This window comes from Oncorhynchus kisutch, linkage group LG16 (genome assembly GCF_002021735.2).
Source record: "Oncorhynchus kisutch isolate 150728-3 linkage group LG16, Okis_V2, whole genome shotgun sequence".
Classification (NCBI taxonomy): Eukaryota; Metazoa; Chordata; class Actinopteri; order Salmoniformes; family Salmonidae; genus Oncorhynchus; species Oncorhynchus kisutch.
In genome coordinates, this window is record NC_034189.2 from 33390428 (window position 1) to 33411894 (window position 21467).

General features: G+C 43.6%; 1 protein-coding gene across 1 annotated transcript; it reads right to left on the minus strand.

Moving 5' to 3' along the window:
- Positions 1–1152: 1152 nt before the first annotated feature.
- LOC109906624 (inhibitor of growth protein 2-like) lies at positions 1153–13471 on the minus strand. Its single transcript, XM_020504434.2, has 2 exons — positions 13155–13471; positions 1153–2755 (listed from the first exon to the last, which is right to left on the minus strand). Exons 1-2 carry the CDS (start codon positions 13294–13296, stop codon positions 2049–2051), a joined length of 849 nt encoding a protein of 282 aa, XP_020360023.1. The 5' UTR covers positions 13297–13471; the 3' UTR covers positions 1153–2048.
- Between the last annotated feature and the right edge of the window lie 7996 nt (positions 13472–21467).

Here is a 21467-nt window from a genome sequence, read left to right on the forward strand (position 1 = left end):
TCTTGCAACCTTTTGGTTACTAGTCCGACGCTCTAGGCTACCTGCCACCCCATAACACTTGCAGTTGTCAATATCCTTCAGTTGATCCTCGAGGTTCTCTGCTATTCCCTCAAGTCTTCATGTCACCGAATTTCTGGACAACTGAATGTCATTGATGGCAGCCATAATTAGTCTTCTTAAAATCCCCAAACAGCGAGTCTGCAGCCTCAAATGCTTCCTTGGTTCTCTCCATCTTTGAAAGACTTTTTATGCTTAGCAAGAACGCGACTCACAGGATAAGATGCTATGGTTGCCGCCTTCCCTTGCTGCGCTGCCAGTTTATTTTTTTTTGTTCTTGTACTTTTCTTTAATTCAGTCTATGCTGGACAATGTTTTGTGTGTGGTTTTAAATTGTTACTTTGCTTTGGTATATCGATGCCATTATGGCAGATGAGGCATACACATTGAGTTTGACATGAAAAAAAAAAAAAAATCCTTTTTTTTTTTGTATCCTTCCCTTCACTCATTGCTTTTGTTGACCGAACTTAACAAATCTAGCTACCTGCCTGGCATCACCGTGAACTCAACTTTGAGTTGGCGGGCAGCATTTGACCTAGGAAAATGTCAATAACTGGGCAGGGACTGGTCATATTTTATGTAAATCATGTGACTTCAGACATTGCTTTAATGGAAGACTGTTGAACATTAAAACAGAGATTATAGGCATTTGTGTAGATAAATTTGAGTAGAACCATAATCTCAAGCGACTTGCAAGCACGCCGTGATCGACAAGTAGATCACGATCGACTGGTTGGGTACCCCTGCTATAGGACCTAGAGGCCTGCAACATCCTGTCTGTCCTCTTCCCTGATACCCACGTCCAGTGTCTGACCCTACTGCTGGGCCTCAGCCCTGCCCTCAGGCTGACATCACAATCACAGGGGATCACCACAGTAACCAGGAAGGACTACTTGTTCAGAGGGTCCAGTAGTAGCAAGGATGAACACAAATAGGACAGTCAGAGACGCATGTAGGAGTAGTTCGTTTTTGGGAACTTTATCTCTGTGATACTCTGTGATGTTATTTATGAGTATTTGGAAATATCTTGACTTACTGAAACACTTCAGTTTAACAATATGACCTGATAAGCAGAAGAATGGAAGGTAAAATGTATATATTTCAAGTCAAATTTTATTGGTCGAATACACTTATTTAGCAGATGTTATTGCGGGTGTAGTGAAACAGATATAAAAGTAATAAATTGGTTCCCCTCTCGCCGGTATAACTTTGTTTTAATGGATATACAGAAATGGTGGGGGAATTACACATTTGACAGAATACGTAGACTGTCTCCACAAATATGAAATCCCATTCCAGACAGACCATCACTTTTTATCAAATTGGAGTGCTGCGCCTGTGGATGGTCAATTGAAATGACAGTTGGGATTTCAGGTCATTTTATGATTTCCCAACTCAGATGAACACCTCAAAGAAACAGCGCAAACTACCCCTCTGTCAGCCATACAAAATAAAACATTGCACAATCTATTTAGCCCCGTCTGGTACAGTGATTCATGAATCGAGACACACGATTTGGAACAGACTTATTTTAAAAACACATAATTAAGTAAAAGCTTACTCAACTAAGAAAATGGGCCAAACATAATGTATTAATTTTTACAAAAAGGACATCATTCATTCAGATACATTATATCAAATCAACATTTCCAAATGGGCTAGTAAGCCAAAATTTGCTTCTCGAGTTACTCAATACACTTAGAACGGAAGTTAAGTAACACACATTACAGACAGAAGATGGCAGATTAGGCTGAGGATCCTTACAGTCAACATCGGACTTCGCAAAACAACATTTAGGCTTCAGTGTGAGTTGCCAGTATTGTAACAGCACCAGTTCAGTATTGGTCAAGTCTTTTACTCAGAGTAAGCGCTGATGGAAATAGTGTTCCGATTGCTCTCAGAACTTGACATTTCATCATCCCTTGAATGAATGAACTCCACCCTCAGTTCAACAATGTTCCGAGAGGAAAGGGACAACGGACTTGTAACTACTACCTGGACCTCCGGTCCTTTTTGTTCTTGTCCAAGTTTTTGTCCATAGTCTTTTCGTTGTCCCCTCTGCACTTGGGACAGAACCACTTCCCCTTGGGCTTGTAGGTGAGCCCCACGCAGGAAAAGTGGAACCACTCGATGGGGCACGCGTCGTTATCGCAGCCGATCATCTCGCCGTATGACACCTGCTCGCACAGGCAGTAGGTGGGCTCGTTTGGGTCGATGGTGAACTCCACGGGCGAGGCGTCGCGCTCCTGCTTGGCCTTGCGCTTCTTCTTCTTGGCCGACTTGGACCTTTTCTCCCGCGGCTGCAGGGGCAGCTCATCCGCCGGGTCGTCCAGCACCGCTCCATTCCCCGAGGCGTGGTTGGAGTCCCGGCTCTCACTGTTGCGCTGGCGTCTCGGCCGGCGGGCCGAGGAACGCTCAGCAGGGGTGGACACCGCCGCCTCCTGGACAGAACTGGAGCGCCGCTCGGTGACGACCCGCTCACTGGTCTCGCTGGGCTCCTGGAGGCAGAGGGAGTCCATCTGGCGGGAGCGGTTCTCTACCAGCTCGGTCATCTGGGTAACCACATGGATCTTCTCGTCGCCGAGCTCCTGGCTACTGATGAGGGCCCGCTGCAGCTGAATCTGAAGCCTCTTACGCTGTGCCGCATCCTGCTCGCCCTGGTAACGCTCATAGACATCGTCAACCTCCTTCAGGACCTCTGCAAAGCACACAGAATGAGAAAAGTTGTTAGGATGGGCGTCTCCTGCATTTGTTTTAGTTACTGAGTAGAATAATCATGAGGGATTAAATAATCTGACACTGTCAGTCAGGGAAGGGAAAATGTAAGTGCTCATTAAGGACCCTGGTAGGAACAGGGGAAAAATGCATGAGAAATTTGGTGAGCACAATTTTATGCATGTCTAAAATAGCTGCTGCAAACTCTGGGAGCACTGAAATCACCTAATAGCAATCTGACAAACAAGTAATGAGCTGGAAAATGTGTGCCAGTGTCCTAGCTAGCTAGTGTTGTAGTTATTGTTACATATAGAGACAGATCTGACACTATTGAGCAAAGACAGGTATACATTAGACCACAAGAGGAAGATAGAGTGCATTTGTCATTCTGGTAAAAACAGGAAACCAAGAAATAACAGACATAATGGCCAAAGCCATAAAATGCATAAATGTTTAGGGTAAAATGCATAGTCTATTGTATAGGACAGGAAACCAAAGCACGGCCATGAGTGGATAGGACAGCTGGACATACCAAGGTCAGAGGGACACACAAAGGAGGGGGGGGGGGGGGGGGTCAGCCAAATGACCAACGGATGGACTATAGACCTAGGACATATATTTTTAGGACAGGAAGAGAAGAGACACAGTCTACGAGTCCTAATAAGGACAGACATACCAAAGAACACACAAGCTAAACATAAGGGGCCCATAGCATAAGATCGGCATGTATTATTTTTGTGACATGAAGACGTCCTGCCACTATTATAACTTAACTGAAAGCAGATATGGGCGTTATTGGGCGTGAACAAGCAGGATGCACAGATTGGGATATAATGGTGGCAGATGGACTGAGGGAAGTAACTTAATTTGCATGTGGGATGGACTCATATGTTGTATGTGTATAAATACAGAGCCAGTGCTCTGGAAAAGTGTGTGTTCCGCAGACCATCTAGGCTTCTGATATGTTTGTATTAAAAGCCTATATTGAATTCACAAGTTCTTGTGAGTGTTATAGTGTTATATTTTGTAACGATTCTCCACGACAGAACTTGGCGAGCTTGCCAGGAGAGACAGGGACCACGGAGTGACGTTCCGGGCTGATGACGGTTTCTTTGGACAATCTTGCAAACAAAGGCGTCCGCCTAACTATAAAAAAGGTAAGCATGTTCTTACATAGTTAAAATGTTTGTATAGATTGCTTCAGAGATCCTGTCTCAGCGAGTGGGGCGTCACGTAGGTTTCCCTTTCAAATTTCCTAAAAAACTCGTTCTGGTCGGACCGTTCGAACGGACCCATGTGTCTGGGTTGATTGGGGGAGTTGTTCCGTCTGATTTTGCTTGGCCGGGCTCGACTGTCTCAGGATCTGTTTTGGGATGTGCGTAAACACAGCCCAATCAACCTGAGCGGGCGACTTGTGTCGAGTGTGTGATTCGGACTGTCCCTCTCGTTGAGCCATTCATTTGGGGACCTTGTGTGGGCTGACTAGTGTGGCTGTTCGCACTCTCTGGCTGAGCTGCTTGGCCCGGTGTTGGCGTGATAATGTGTTAAACGACCATTGTAAAAAAAAATACAATAGGTGTTAAAAAGAGGTATTAAACAAGGCACGGATAGTATATAACGGATGCAAAGTATACAGATAAACTAAAATATACTACGTGGTTAAAATAAAATCTAGGCGATCTAGAATAAAGTGACAACTGCATGAGAGACACCAAAATAGATATATAGAACACATATTAAAAATATGACGAGGTGTATAATACGATGGGAATGTTTAGGAAAAAATTAGTGACATAGGAAACAAAAGGACTGTTTCTCCCCAGCATACAGAGATAGCGGGATTTAATAAAGCCACGGAGTCGCTGAAGGAAGCGCACGTGAATTCTACCAAATTCGGCTTGAATATGAAAGAGCAAACTTGATAATGGAGGACAACATTACCCAGTAAACATGATAAATAAAATAAACAATTCAGGGAGACAATTAGGAATTGGAACAATTACATAAAACCATAATAAGAAGCTCAATTTACCAGCGTTCAGATGTCAACATTCTATCATCAGAAAATACATTACGATGGGGACAGATATGACTCTGCTCGCCCTTGCAGACGTGCGAGTGGTTAGCAGAGCTATAGAAAATATCTAATGTAGGTGTGGAGCTAACAAGTATGGGGAAAATGAGTGTAAGATGACACTGGAACTTAGTGCGGTAGCAGGAAATGCCGCTATACAAGAATTTGCACTTTTTTCAAAAGAGAAACAACTAATGCTTCAACACCTGCATTGCTTGCTGTTTGGAGTTTCAGGCTGGGTTTCTGTACAGCACTTTGAGATATCAGCTAATGTACGAAGGGCTATATAAATAAATACATTTGATTTTAACTAATCGTTTTGAGGTTAGAAAGAATGGAATTTTCACCTGCCGGTGTATAGTCTCTGATCGATCAATGAGTGGTTCATAGAGATTACAGTTATATGTGATGAAAGATGTATTAGATCACGTTTTACCTGACTTCTAGTAAAGTACCGATGGGATTTACTAATAGTCCCACGTGGTATCATTTTGCATTGAAACAATAGTTTCAGTGGTGATAAAATACGTGGATAATTTGTTATTAGCGTCAAGACAGAAAATAAACATATGAGAAATCACCACCGTGGTAAAATTAGTTGGAGGAAAAGCAAAATGTAACATTTTGGTGTTTTCAATTTATAAGGGTAAGATACAGAACCAATGTAATGAAGTGCTATTTTCCTATGCAAATGACCAGCTTACTGCTATTGCATTGCTATAACTGTGACAACACATAGCAACGTATTTTCACAGTAAAACATGGAAGGGCCATACAGAATCTCTCACACAGACACTCACTGAAAAGACACACAGACTTGCCAAGACAGGAACTCACACACACGCAGCCCCTCCCCTTCTGGATGGGCTCCAAAGACAAAGAACTCAGTCGAGAACCAATGGGATACTGACACCAGGCTGGAGGAGACTGTCTATCATCTGCAAACAACCTACCAGAATCTACCTACGTCATTTCCATGTATAAAGTGAACTGTACGATTGTGACCGGGCTCTCTTTCTTTTTTCCAATGGTTCGCATGAGAACTTGACGAAACGGAGCCGTGCACGTAATTGCCAGATATCATTACTCTTGAATAAACGGCCTTTACTGTACCGTATCCGCCTTGTCCAGTGTCTCGACTTGGTCTCGTTTCTCATATACCTATTCATCAACAAATTGGTAGCAGATGGATGGTTTAAACCCATGAATTCGGTCCATAGAGAGTTGATGAGAGAAAAGACAAGTTGACGACTGATTCAAAGGACGGGCGACCTGTTTACTAGGAGCCATCGGGGATTCAACTCGCCTTAGGAAACTGATCTAAAGAGCTCGACAATATAAGGTAGGCAGAAACTTGTTAAATCAAAATCTGCATATTATATCATAGTCATTATCCAAATTATTGATCAGAAGTACTAAAGGCGTAGGTATGAATTCCTGTTAAATTTATCCGATAAAAGGCATTCCGTAATGATATCTGAGTGATAAATTGTCATTTCATATTCAAATAGCCTGACAGTGGTTGATATGAATCAATCAGGTGTACAGTGAGGAATTTGATGACTCTGTGATATATGGACCAGGAAGAAACTGTGTTTTGTGGCATGGCTAAAACTTTTATGAATGACCAAAAAGTAAAAGGGGATTTTAATTGTGTTAGACATTCAATACCGTTATTCTCTGAAACTGCTAAGACGCTTATAGAATAAAATCCATATATAAGTAAAACTATTGGCTTGCTGATTAAAAGGTAACATTGTGAATGTTAATGAAATGTACATTTCTTTTTAAAAGCTCTGGGATGTTTAAAGCTTGGGAAATCTTTTTGTATCCAAATCCGGCTTTAAACTTCTTCACAACAGTATCTCGGACCTGCCTGGTGTGTTCCTTGTTCTTCATGATGCTCTCTGCGCTTTTAACGGACCTCTGAGACTATCACAGTGCAGGTGCATTTATACGGAGACTTGATTACACACAGGTGGATTGTATTTATCATCATTAGTCATTTAGGTCAACATTGGTTCATTCAGAGATCCTCACTGAACTTCTGGAGAGAGTTTGCTGCACTGAAAGTAAAGGGGCTGAATAATTTTGCACGCCCAATTTCAGTTTTTGATTTGTAAAAGTTTGAAATATCCAATAAATGTCGTTCAACTTCATGATTGTGTCCCACTTGTTGTTGATTCTTCACAAAAAAATAGTTTTATATCTTTATGTTTGAACCCTGAAATGTGGCAAAAGGTCGCAAAGTTCAAGGGGGCCGAATACTTTCGCAAGGCACTGTATATATATTTTCTTTCTCCTCACTTTTTTTTTTGGGGGGGGGGGGGGGGGCGTGTTAGAATATCAATTTTGTATATAGTTATTCGTTTCAAAATGTATACCTTTACCAATTTGGCCGCTTGGGTACATTTGGGCTACTTGTGTGGGACACCTGGGTGACTTCATGATAAATGTCCTGTAGCACACTCACTTTGGAAGTTCATTCTGAAACATTCTGAAACTTTGCACAAGTACTGTTTCCCTCATATTTTTCACTGAAATTGTCCCCATCATCCTATCTGAATGTTTGTTTCATCATTTTTTTCATTGAAAAGATAAAACAATTACAAAAAAACGTCTTTTTTTTTATTTTATCTAAACTATTGCGTTATATTCTCCTACATTCAAGTCACATGTACACAAACTGTTTCCTTTCAAATGGTACCAAGAATATGCATATCCTTGGTTCTGTGCCTGAGCTACAGGCTGTTAGATTTGGGTATGTCTTCAGGTGGAAATTGCACAAAGTAGGGGGGGGGGGGGGGGCTATAAGAGGTTAACCTCTTGAAGCTAGGGGGCACTATTTTTATGTTTGGAAAAATAACGTTCCCAAAGTAAACGGCCTATTTCTCAGTACCAGATGCTAGAATATGCATATAATTGACAGATTAGGATAGAAAACTCTAAAGTTTCTAAAACTGTCAAAATATTGTCTGTGAGTATAACAGAACTGATATTGCAGGCGAAACCCTGAGGAAATCCAATCAGGAAGTGCCTCTTATTTTGAAACCCTCCTGTTCCTATGCATGTCTATCCTCCAATTAAAGGGATATCAACCAGATTCATTTCTCTGGCTTCCCTAAGGTGTCAGTCTTTAGACATAGTTTCAGGCTTTTATTTTGAAAAATGAGTGTGAAAGATCACACTGCGTAAGTGGATAGGTGGGGGCTCTCAGAGTGAGTTTTTGCGCAACTGAGTAAAGCCGCCATTGTTCCTCCCGCTGTTATTGAAAAACCTACACACTCGGTTGATATATTATCAAATATATATTTTTAAAACAAACCTGAGGAATGGTTATAAAAACATTTGACATGTTTCAGTGGACATTATGGAGACTATTTGGAATTTCTGTCTGCGTTGTCGTGACCGCTCTTTCCTGTGGATTTCTGAACATAACGCGACAAACAAACGTCGGTATTTTGGGTATAAAAATAATCTTTATGGAACAAAAGGAACATTTGTTGTGTAACTGGGAGTCTCGTGAGTGAAAACATCCAAAGATAAAAGGTAAAACAGTTCATTTGATTGCTTTTCTGATTTTCGTGACCAAGTTCCTGATGCTAAGTGTACATAATGCTATGCTAGGCTATCGATAAACACTTGGATTGCTTAAGTTTTCGCTGTAAAGCATAATTTCAAAATCTGAGATGACAGGTGGATTAAAAGGCTAAAAGTTGTTTTGCAATATTGCACTTGTGATTTCATGAATATGAATATTTTTTAGTAATATTATTTGCCTGTTGTGCTATGCTATTCAGCGGTTGCTGACAAATGATCGCGCGACAGGGATGGGTAGCGTCAAGAAGTTAAGGAAATAGCTTTCTCGATTTCATTGATGATCAGATACTTCAGATGTGACTGGTTCTGTTGAGCTCAACTTTTACAGCTAATAGTCTAAGTTTGGGATGGTCCTAAAGTTTTCTAACCTCTTGTTAACAATAGTATGTATAGAAATCAAAACATCTCTGTGGCTGCAGCATGTGCACATTCAATGTCATGCTCTGTTGTGGTATAAAAATATTCTGCTCGTCTCCAGTCACGTAAAACGACATAGAATTGCATGAAATGCGTTTATAAAAAGGCTAATTCTTGGAACACAAATAAGATGGTCATTATAATAAAAACACTACATGAATATCTTTTCTCCCCTACCATTGTCCTCGGTGGTCAGCGACTGCAACCTTTGCCAAAGCTGGTCTGTCCTAGGAGTGAGGATAAACGGTAGGCATGTTCTCTGCTATTTTTGTGTTATTATTTTGGGTATATGGGAGGGTCCACTTGTCTTTTTTACAAGCGTTCAGGGAGGGTCGGGTAAAAATGTATTTTACTCTAGGGAAGGCCATCTATTTTTATTTCAGAAGTCCCATCCCAGTCAATAACGGATTACAAAAAGAAAATCAGCCCAGTCACGGACCAGGATGTCTTGCTCCCAGGCAGTCTAAATAACTTTTTTTGCCCGCTTTGAGGACAATACAGTGCCACTGACACGGCCCGCAACCAAAACATGCGGACTCTCCTTCACTGCAGCCGAGGTGAGGAAAACATTTAAAACGTGCTAACCCTCGCAAGGCTGCAGGCCCAGATGGCATCCCCAGCCGCGCCCTCAGAGCATGCGCAGACCAGCTGGCTGGTGTGTTTACGGACATATTCAATCAATCCCTATACCAGTCTGCTGTTCCCACATGCTTCAAGAGGGCCACCATTGTTCCTGTTCCCAAGAAAGCTAAGGTAACTGAGCTAAACGACTAACTTCAGTCATCATGAAGTGCTTTGAGAGACTAGTCAAGGACCATATCACCCCACCCTACCTGACATCCTAGACCCACTGCAATTTGCTTACCGCCCAAATAGGTCCACAGACGATGCAATCTCCACCATACTGCACACTGCCCTAACCCATCTGGACAAGAGGAATACCTATGTGAAATGCTGTTCATCGACTACAGCTAAGCATTTAACACCATAGTACCCTCCAAACTTGTCATCAAGCTCGAGACCCTTGGTCTCGACCCCGCCCTGTGCAACTGGGTACTGGACTTCCTGACGGGCCGCCCCCAGGTGGTGAGGGTAGGTAACAACATCTCCACCCCGCTGATCGTCAACACTGGGGCCCCACAAGGGTACGTTCTGAGCCCTTTCCTGTACTCCCTGTTCACCCACGACTGCGTGGCCACGCACACCTCCAACTCAATCATCAAGTTTGCGGACGACACAGTGGTAGGCTTGATTACCAACAACGACGAGACGGCCTACAGGGAGGAGGTGAGGGCCCTCGGAGTGTTGCGTCAGGAAAATAATCTCACACTCAACGTCAACAAAACTAAGGAGATGATTGTGGACTTCAGGAAAAGCAGAGGGAACACCCCCCTATCCACATCGATGGGACAGTAGTGGAGAGGGTGGTAAGTTTTAAGTTCCTCGGCGTACACATCACAGACAAACTGAATTGGTCCACCCACACAGACAGCATCGTGAAGGCGCAGCAGCGCCTCTTCAACCTCAGGAGGCTGAAGAAATTCGGCTTGTCACCAAAAGCACTCAAACTTCTACAGATGCACAATCGAGAGCATCCTGTCGGGCTGTATCACCGCCTGGTATGGCAACTGCTCCGCCCACAACCGTAAGGCTCTCCAGAGGGTAGGGAGGTCTGCACAACGCATCACCGGGGGCAAACTACCTGCCCTCCAGGACACCTACACCACCCGATGTCACAGGAAGGCCATAAAGATCAAGGACAACAACCACCCGAGCCACTGCCTGTTCACCCCGCTATCATCCAGAAGGCGAGGTCAGTACAGGTGCATCAAAGCAGGGACCGAGAGACTGAAAAACAGCTTCTATCTCAAGGGCATCAGACTGTTAAACAGCCACCACTAACATTGAGTGGCTGCTGCCAACACACTGACTCAAATCCAGCCACTTTAATAATGGGAATTGATGGAAATTGTATATAAAATATATCACAAGCCACTTTAAACAATGCAACCTAATATAATGTTTACATACCCTACATTCATCTCATATGTATACGTATATACTGTACTCTATATCATCTACTGCATCTTTGTAATACATGTATCACTAGCCACCCTAAACTATGCCACTTTGTTTACATACTCATCTCATATGTATATACTGTACTCGATACCATCTACTGCATCTTGCCGATGCCGCTCTGTACCATCACTCATTCATATATCCTTATGTACATATTCGTCATTCCTTTACACTTGTGTGTATAAGGTAGTAGTTTAGGAATTGTTAGATTACTCGTTGGTTATTACTGCATTGTCGGAACTAGAAGCACAAGCATTTCGCTACACTCGCATTAACATCTGCTAACCATGTGTATGTGACAAATAACATTTGATTTGATTTGATTTTAACAAACAAGGTGTGGGGAGGCAGATTTTTTTTTATTGTTTCTACTACTTCCCTTGAACGGCACGTAGTTGTCAATGGTTTTAGTGGAGCTGGGGATCTCCTTGCCCCACAGCAGCCAAATCGATTGCTCGGCACTGTATTGTGACGTTTTATTGAACGACCGACTCACGTAATAAGGAAATGCCCTCGACCACACACACAAATTGGGGGAAACCAACATTATTTGACATTGACTCCTGCTGTAACAGAGACAACTTTTGTAGATGTTTAGTTATACAGAACAAAACATGCCGAAAAGCTGCTGTGTTTGTTGTGCAATAGCAAAAATCCCGACCTACAATTCACAATGCTCCCACATAAGGAAACAGAGCCAGCGAGAAGAGTCCTGTGGCTTCAGACTATTCGGCATGGGAGAGTGGGAAATGTAGGGAATCCAAGGAGGCTACATGTAGCTATGTGTGTGGATCACATTTAAATCACAGGCAATACATTTAACTTGTTTGGTATAGTGCGTTTAACGCCACTCACTACTTATCGCTGTATAATCCATTTGTGTTGTTGCTTGTCTTGGCTAGCTTAATGTTACGTCAGAAGCTAGCTAGCACTCACGTGAAAAGGGGGATGAGGGAAGCCCTAAAATATGTTTTTCTAAGTAGTGAGAAGACTCAGGAGCAAGCAATGTTGAAAATGAATCTTAAAACATATACTGAAATCTAGTTGTCATTGACTAAAACAAGCAGACAAGAAAAGTAGGTTTGAAAAAGGTAACGTTTTTGCTGCTAGCCAATTGGGTCAACTAGGTTACCACAGGTTGTTCTAATACCCGATTCAAGTGACAAAACTTTCCGCTTGAACAGGCAATAACGTCTATCTGCACACTGCGGTTACTTACATGCCGCGCCCACTGCCATTGAGGCTGCCAACGCTGTCTTTGGCCCACAATCCAGCACAGTGGGTGGTAGTAATGCACCAACATTGGATGCCAACTGCCGAAAAAACACCACCAAAGAAGGATGCTGCTAGTTTGCTTGGGGACAACGGTAGTGTCCTCCACACCCACCTGCCGAGCACTGCTTTCCCACAGTTTTGTTAACATTACAGCGAGGGAAGTAGCTAGCTATTGTTTCCAACCCAACCTAAGTAATGGCACTAGTGGGCAGGGATTACCATAGGCATAAACAGGTCTGCAGTGTGGTTAAGTTTTTAATCCGATTTTTAGAGCGAAATAATACAAATAGCCAGGTTTAGCCAGTCTGAGTTCTAGAAAGTGGCCCGATGCGAGATTGGGTGATGCTTCAATAAAAATTCCCAGTTGTCTTGAATGCACCGGTTTCGGAAATCACCGAGTCCTAGTTGTTTTGAACGCTGCACAAATACTACCAAAATTCTCGTACATGGCACATTTTCATCACCAGCGTTAGAGCGGATTGCAACAACGACCATTTCGTTTTTTTCTTTCTGTTACTGTTATACTACGAATGGTATATTTGCTAGTAGGCAACACTATCAACAATAAGTAAACACCCCTTGTAAAATAAACATTAAAAAAATGCAGATAACAGGTTTACCAACTCGAAAGAAAGCCGTTAAACGCCACAACACCTCGTCAAAATGGCTGATCCTCTGTAGCTATATCAAGCCAACTCGGACCTGACACCGGGACATGTTGAGGATAACAAATTGAAGGCATACATCGTACTCGAAAGACTAAACTATCTATATTTCAGCACACAGACACTTGCTTTCAATGCTAGCTAGTATGTGGAACATTAACGTTAGCTAAAGTGGATCGGGAATTTGTCAATCCAGCACACCCTGTTTTGTAATTTTATCATCAAACTCGCAAATATAAGCACTAAAACAACGAGAGGAAAAACAATACCTTGATACTTTGAGTCAATTTCTCGCAGCAGAGAGACGTTTCTTTGTATGTCCAAAGGCATGGACTCAACACATTCCAAATAATCCTCCACATAGCTGACCAGTTGTGACTTTTCCACGTTTGGATAGTGATGACCTAACATTGTTCCACCGATGCATTGAGACAATCAAGAAAACTTGTAAATGGATTTGAGATAATGCATTTAGTATGGTTTCTAATAGTTTTCTTGCGCCAGTATTGTTGCATACTATATTCACTGGTCAGTTCACTTCAAACAGAACTGCACACAGTGCGCATGAGCACGGTGTATTCCTTTTATGGCAATGCACAGCGTTTTCGCATTTTATTTGACAGGGGGATTGGCCATTTTTATTTCCAGCGTTTGGATTGGCTATGAATAAAATAAAGGCCACCTTTATTTTTATGAGCTTTTCCCGGGAAAGTAAACCATTAAGTACTACTATTTTGGTCAACCGGGGAAACCTGGCACCATCCCTACGGTAAAGCATGGTGGTGGCATCATCATGCTGTGGAGATGTTTTTCAGTGGCAGGGACTGGGAGACTAGACAAGATGAATGGAGCAAAGTACAGAGGGATCCTTGATGAAAACCTGCTCCTGAGCGCTCAGACTGGGGTGGTTCACCTTCCAACAGGACAACGACCCTAAGCACACAGCCAAGACAATGCAGGAATGGCTTCGGGACAAGTCTCTGAATGTCTTTGAGTGGCGCAGCCAGAGTCTGGACTTGAACCTGATCGAACATCTCTGGAGAGACCTGAAAATAGCTGTGCAGAGATGCTCCCCATCCAACCTGACAGCTTGAGAGGATCTGCAGAGAAGAATGGAAGAAACTCCCCAAATAAAGGTGTGCCAAGCTTGTAGCGTCATACCCAGGAAGATTTGAGGCTGTAATCGCCAAAGGTGCTTCAAAACAAGATATTTAATGTCTGGCAGGAAACCCCAAAAGCAATCATATTAAAATAAAATAAAATTGTATTGGTCACATGCGCCAAATACAACAGGTGTAGACTTTACCATGAAATGCTTAGTTAAGAGCCCATTACCAACAGTGCAGATTTAAAAAGTAAGACAAATATTTGCTAAATAAAAAAGGAAATAGTAACACAATAAAAACAATAACGAGACTATATACAATGAGTACCAGTACCGAGTCAATGTGCAGGGGTACGAGGTAATTGAGGTAATACAGTATGATCATGTGGGTAGGGGTAAAAGTGACTAAGCAATCAGGATATATAATAAACAGTGGCAGCAGTGTATGTGAATGTGTGTGGCGTCAATATGCATGTGTGTGTGTGAGCGTATGTAGTGTGTCATTGTAGTATGCGTGAGTGTGTGGGTAGAGTCTATTGAGTGTGCATAGAGCCAGTGCAAGGGAGTTCGTGCAAAACAATTAAGATAAATAAATATCAAATCGGGTCAATATAAATAGTCCGGGTAGCCATTTGGTAAACTGTTCAGCAGTCTTATGGCTTGGGGGTAGAAGCTGTTCAGGTGCCTTTTGTTCACAGACTTGGCACTCCGGTACCTCTTGCAGTGCGGTAGCAGAGAAAACACTCTATGACTTGGGTGGATAGAGTCTTTGAACATTTCTAGGGCAGGGCTCTTCAACCCTGTTCCTGGAGAGCTATTGTCCTGTAGAATTTCACTCCAACCCTAATCGAGCGCACCTGATTCTATCAGTTAACTGGTTGACAAGCTGAATCAGGTTAGTTACAGTTGGAGTGACAACTACTGGGGGTAGCTTTCCAGGAACAAGGTTGGAGACCCATGTTCTAGGGCCTGTCACGTCTGCTCCCGCTTTTCCCTCCCCCTGGCGCTTGAGGACTCCAGGGAGCCCTGCATCACTCACACCTGCCTTCCCTTGTCACGCGCATCAGTGATATTGGACTCACCTGAACTCATTCATCACATGATTATTTCCTCCCCTATATTTGTCAGTTCCCTTGCTCTGTTCCCCGTTGCTGCATTAATTGTTTTTTGTCTTTGTATTAGTTTGCTGACGGTGTTCCTGTCTCGTTCCATGTCCGTTATATACACTGCTCAAAAAAATAAAGGGAACACTAAAATAACACATCCTAGATCTGAATGAATGAAATATTCTTATTAAATACTTTTTTCTTTACATAGTTGAATGTGCTGAACAACAAAATCATGCAAAAACTATCAATGTAAATCAAATTTATCAACCCATGGAGGTCTGGATTTGGAGTCACACTCAAAATTAAAGTGGAAAACCACATTAGAGGCTGATCCAACTTTGATGTAATGTCCTTAAAACAAGTCAAAATGAGGCTCGGTAGTGTGTGTGGCCTCCACGTGCCTGTATGACCTCCCTACAATGCCTGGGCATGCTCCTGATGAGGTGGCGGATGGTCTCCTGAGGGATCTCCTCCCAGACCTGGACTATAGCATCCGCCAACTCCTGGACAGTCTGTGATGCAACGTGGCGTTGGTGGATGGAGCGAGACATGATGTCCCAGATGTGCTCAATTGGATTCAGGTCTGGGGAACGGGCAGACCAGTCCATAGCATCAATGCCTTCCTCTTGCAGGAACTGCTGACACACTCCAGCCACATGAGGTCTAGCATTGTCTTGCATTAGGAGGAACCCAGGGCCAACCGCACCAGCATATGGTCTCACAAGGGGTCTGAGGATCTCATCTCGGTACCTAATGGCAGTCAGGCTACCTCTGGCGAGCTCATGGAGGGTTGTGCGGCCCCCCAAAGAAATGCCACCCCACAACAAGACTGACCCACCGCCAAACCGATCATGCTGGAGGATGTTGCAGGCAGCAGAACGTTCTCCACCGCGTCTCCAGACTCTGTCATGTCTGTCACATGTGCTCAGTGTGAACCTGCTTTCATCTGTGAAGAGCACAGGGCGCCTGTGGTGAATTTGCCAATCTTGGTGTTTTCTGGCAAATGCCAAACGTCCTGCACGGTGTTGGGCTGTAAGCACAACCCCCACCTGTGGACGTCGGGCCCTCATACCACCCTCATGGAGTCTGTTTCTGACTGTTTTAGCAGACACATGCACATTTGTGGCCTGCTGGAGGCCATTTTGCAGGGCTCTGGCAGTGCTCCTCCTGCTCCTCCTTGCACAAAGGCAGAGGTAGCGGTCCTGCTGCTGGGTTGTTGCCCTCCTACGGCCTCCTCCACGTCTCCTGATGTACTGGCCTGTCTCCTGGTAGCGCCTCCATGCTCTGGACACTACGCTGACAGACACAGCAAACCTTCTTGCCACAGCTCGCATTGATGTTCCATCCTGGATGAGCTGCACTACCTGAGCCACTTGTGTGGGTTGTAGACTCTCATGCTACCACTAGAGTGAAAGCACCGCCAGCATTCAAAAGTGACCAAAACATCAGCCAGGAAGCATAGGAACTGAGAAGTGGTCTGTGGTCACCACCTGCAGAACCACTCCTTTATTGAGGGTGTCTTGCTAATTGCCTATAATTTCCACCTGTTGTCTATTCCATTTGCACAACAGCATGTGAAATTTATTGTCAATCAGTGTTGCTTCCTAAGTAGACAGTTTGATTTCACAGAAGTGTGATTGACTTGGAGTTACATTGCGTTGTTTAAGTGTTCACTTAATTTTTTTGAGCATTGTATTAAATGTTTTACTCCCCGTGCCTGCTTCGTCAACTTCGTCAACTTATGTGACAGCCAATATTCAAAGCATCGGGGAGTACTGGCGTTCCGGTTGGTATGGTGACATTGGCTCTGGGTCGCCACCGATGGAACCACGGGTGCCTAGCCAGCTCGTTGGGCTTCCACGCCCTAGCTGGCTCGAGAGGTTTCCTTGCCCCGGGTGGCTCGGATGGCGCCAATCCCACGTCGGGCTTCAGCCGGATCGTAAATTCTTGTTCGCCCGGCCGGTCCAGGAGTTTTTTGTCTTTTGTTTTGTTGGTGACGTCGGGGTGGATTCCGCCGCCGATGGAACCGGGGGTGCCTATGCCAGCCTGTCGGTCTTCCAAGCCCTGGCTGGCTAGAGAGGTTTCCTTGCCTCGGTTGGCTCGGTGGCTTCCCATTCCACGTCACGCTCCACCGGATCATCGGGCTCCCTCTCTACAGCGGGATCGACAGGTGCTTTGCCTCAGCTGGATCGTCAGGCTCCCATGCTTCAGCCGGCTCGCCAGGCTCTCACGCTCCTGGCGGTTCGTCGGGCTTCCACACCCCAACTGGCTTACCCAGCGCCCATGTCTCGGCCAGTTCGCCCAGATGGGACGCCAGGTGGCGTCCCAAGAGGGGGAGGTACTGTCACGTCTGCTCCCGCTATTCCCTCACCCTGGTGCTTAAGGGCGCCAGGTTGCCCTTTATCACGCACACATGCCTTCCCTCGTCACGCGCATCAGAGATATTGGACTCACCTGAACTCATTCATCACCTGTTTATTTCCTTCCCTATATTTGCCAGTTTCCTTGCTCTGTTCCCAGCTGCTGCATTGTTTTTTTGTCTTTAGTTTGCTGACGCTGTTCATGTCTCGTTCCATGTCCATTATATATTAAATGTTTTACTCCCCGTGCCTGCTTCGTCCCTCCAGCGTCAACTCATGTGACAGGGCCTTCCTCTGACATCACCTGGAATAAAGGTCCTGGATGGTAGGGAGTTCAAACCCAGTGATGTACTGGGCCATGCGCACTACCCTCTGTAGCACCTTGCAGTCAAATGCCGAGCAGTTGCCATACCAAGGATGATGTAGCCAGTCAAGATGCTCTCAATGGTTCAACTGAATAACTTTTTCAGGATTTGAGGGTCCATGGCAAATATTCTCAGCATCCTGAGGGGAAGAGGTGTTGTCATGCCCTCTTCACGACTGTGTATGGAACAGGATAGGTCCTTAGTGCCGCTCTACTACAGACTCGTCAATGTGAAGGGGTTCCTTTGTCTTGCTCACATTGAGGGAGAGGTTATTGTCCTGGCACCACACTGCCAGGTCTCTGACCTCCTCCCTATAGGTTGTCTTTAATCAGTTCTACCACGTCATGCCATCGGCAAACTTAATGATGATGTTGGAGTTGTGCGCGTCCACGCAATCGTGAGTGATGAGGAAGTACAAGGGGTGACTGAGCACACACCCCTGAGGGGCCCCCTGTTTAATGTCAGTGTGGCAGATGTGTTGTTGCCTACCCTCACCACCTGGGGTGGCCCGTCAGGAAGTCCAGGTTCCAGTTACAGAGGGAGATCTTCAGTCCCAGGGTCCTTAGCTTAGTGATGAGCTTGGAAGGCACAATGGTGTTGAACGCTGAGATGTAGTCAATGAACAGCACTCTCAAGTAGGTGTTCCTTTTGTACAGGTGGGAAAGTGCAGTGTGGAGTGCAATTGGAGTGGATCCAGGGTACCATAATAGAAATAGAAAGAGGAGTGGGAGGCCCCGGTGCACAACTGAGCAAGAGGACAAGTACATTAGAGTGTCTAGTTTGAGAAACAGACGCCTCACAAGTCCTCAACTGGAAGCTTCATTAAATAGTACCCGCAAAACACCAGTCTCAACGTCAACAGTGAAGAGGCAACTCAAGTCTGAGATATGGCTTTTTCTTTGCAACTCTGCCTAGAAGGCCAGCATCCCGGAGTCGCATCTTTACTGTTGATGTTGAGACTGGTGTTTTGCGGTTACTATTTCATGAAGCTGCCAGTTGAGGACTTGTGAGGCGTCTGATTATCAGAGCGTACTGTAAGTTAAGAAAGAGTAGGTTGTTCAGTTAGATAGTTATGATAACAATAATGATAATAGTAAATCATAATAATAATACCACCCCCCCTCTAGGAATATATTTCAGGATGTAGAAGACACCAAGAAGTCACAGCATGTCACATCAGCATCCAGCTTTGCAGGAGTTTGATGTATGAATTGTGTATGTAGTGTAAAAATGGTAGGAAATAGGTCCCCAAAAGTGTCAAGAATAATATACAAGAAAAAGTATGAGCAATAACAATAGTGTGCTTTGCATGCTGCAAGCACAGATATAGTAATAGCTTTTCAAATGTTATAACAGAAAAAATATAATATACTGAATAGCCAGCATCTTACCTTCAAAACAAACTCCTCCCAGTTGTTTGAGAAACCTTGCTTGTAGGCCCTGTGGTGTGAACAAGGTACAATTTTCAATAAAGGAATGAATATCAAATGGTACAGTTCAGTGGAATAAGTTAAATGAATATCTAACCTGAACATCATCCACACCAAAAGTCCTCAAAGGTCCAGGGGACAAGATCCGAGCAATGTTTCTGTGAACACAGTGTATGTGAAAGTAAAGAAAAAGTACAATTCAACAGCTTTTTATACTCCAGCTTGCATAACAGATTTGAACACAGTTGGAACTGAATTAGCCCAAGTATTTTTCACAACATGTATGGGTGTTGCTGAAAATGTATTTTTTGACTGCAAACACACCATTTCTCACATCAATGCACTCACATGCAAAAAATCTGAAAGCAATGTGTATGCTTTCTTCGGAAATGTGTTTTGAAGTTTTTCTTATTTAACTTCAGTTTGCAATATAGACAAGTTGTAATGTATTTTCTTGACTTGCCATGTATGTTGGAACCAGGTGATTTCATTATTGTATATACTATGTGTAGGCTGTGTAGACTCGCTATGTGTAACTAAGGGAATGGCATCAACGATACACATTTAGAGTCAGCCAAACACAACAAGGCATATATTGAAGAAACACAGAAAATCAACAATCAAATCGATTGCATAAACTGTACATTTAAACCTAGGCTTACTGCTCAAGTAGGCAAATTTGTCCAAATAAGATTCCCTCATTGTGAGCAATTAGCTAGCTCACGTGCAAATGGGTGCTAATTAACGCTATGCTAACATCTGTGCGGTAGTTGGTCATATAAAAATATACCACTACACTGGTATAACATTAATATTACAAAGTACATTATGCATAATGCCAGTCTCACTTACTTCCATGGTTTATATTTTTATCCATGTAGGTTCGATTAAGATTTGCTTTCGTTGACGTTGATACCCTTGACGTTTACCTCAACTTGGGTGACCTTGAAGGAGACGGGAAGGGTTCGGGTTAAACGCATTTGACTCCACCCACATTGAGCCCAACCCCGATGTTTGATTCCGCCCACATTGAGCCCGGCCCCGAACTGCACGCTGTAGTCAGGGGCTTCTCACAGGTCCTGATACAGGCTGGTCACGTTGCTATCTCTGTCACACTGGCTGCTGCAAGGTGGTCTACTGTTGCTGCCAAGCTGCCAGAATGGTCCGTGTCAACAGAAATATAACATAAAGAATAGACACTAGCATTCATGGAAAATAAACGCTTGGTTGGAGTTTAAACAACAGACTCGACCAGGTCGAAGTTTTAGTTTCGACTGCAGGCCCACAAATACTAGGCCTATGGTGTGTCTGAGCTGACTGGCCTATATTCTAATAGTTTAAAATCAACTATTTTACCAGATACCAGGATGGCAACAACAACTGCCTGAGTTACACCAGGAACGCACAATCCCTCCAGCAGTGCTCAGACTGTCCGCAATAGGCTGAGAGAGGCTGGACTTGGGGCTTGTAGGCCTGTTGTAAGGCAGGTCCTCACCAGACATCACTGGCAACAACGTCACCTATGGGCACAAACCCACCGTCACTGGACAGTACTTAATGCAGCTGGTGGCCACACCAGATACTGACTGTTACTTTTGACCCCCCCCTTTGTTCAGGGACACATTATTACATTTTTGTTAGTCACATGTCTGTGGAACTTGCTCAGTTTATGTCACAGTTGTTGAATCTTGTTATGTTCATACAAATATTTACACATGTTAAGTTTGCTAAAAATAAACACAGTTGACTGTGAGAGGAAGTTTCTTTTTTAGCTGAGTTTATATTAACTAATCAACCAGCAGAAACATGTATTTTTTCCCCATTGACTGAAATATTGTATATGGTTGTACAGTATATGTCAGTATATGTCTGATTGCTAAGAGTAATATTGTGTTTCTTTTTGTAATTAAAAAGTGTTATTTTTAAAATAAATTGTATTGAGTTAACTTTTATGTTCTGTTATATTTCCAAATGTCCAAATTAGCCACGGTGTTTCTACATCTGAATTGCTTGGTGTTTGGGGTTTTAGGCTGGGTTTCTGTATAGCACTTGTTTACATCGGCTGATGTAAAAAGGACGTTATAAATCAATTTGATTGATTGATTCATGTGCGACTCAAAACATACTGGGATTCTAGTAATAAGATGTATGATTATGGAATACAATTTCTGAAAAATGGTTTGCCTATGTGCCTATGGCACAACTTCGGAATG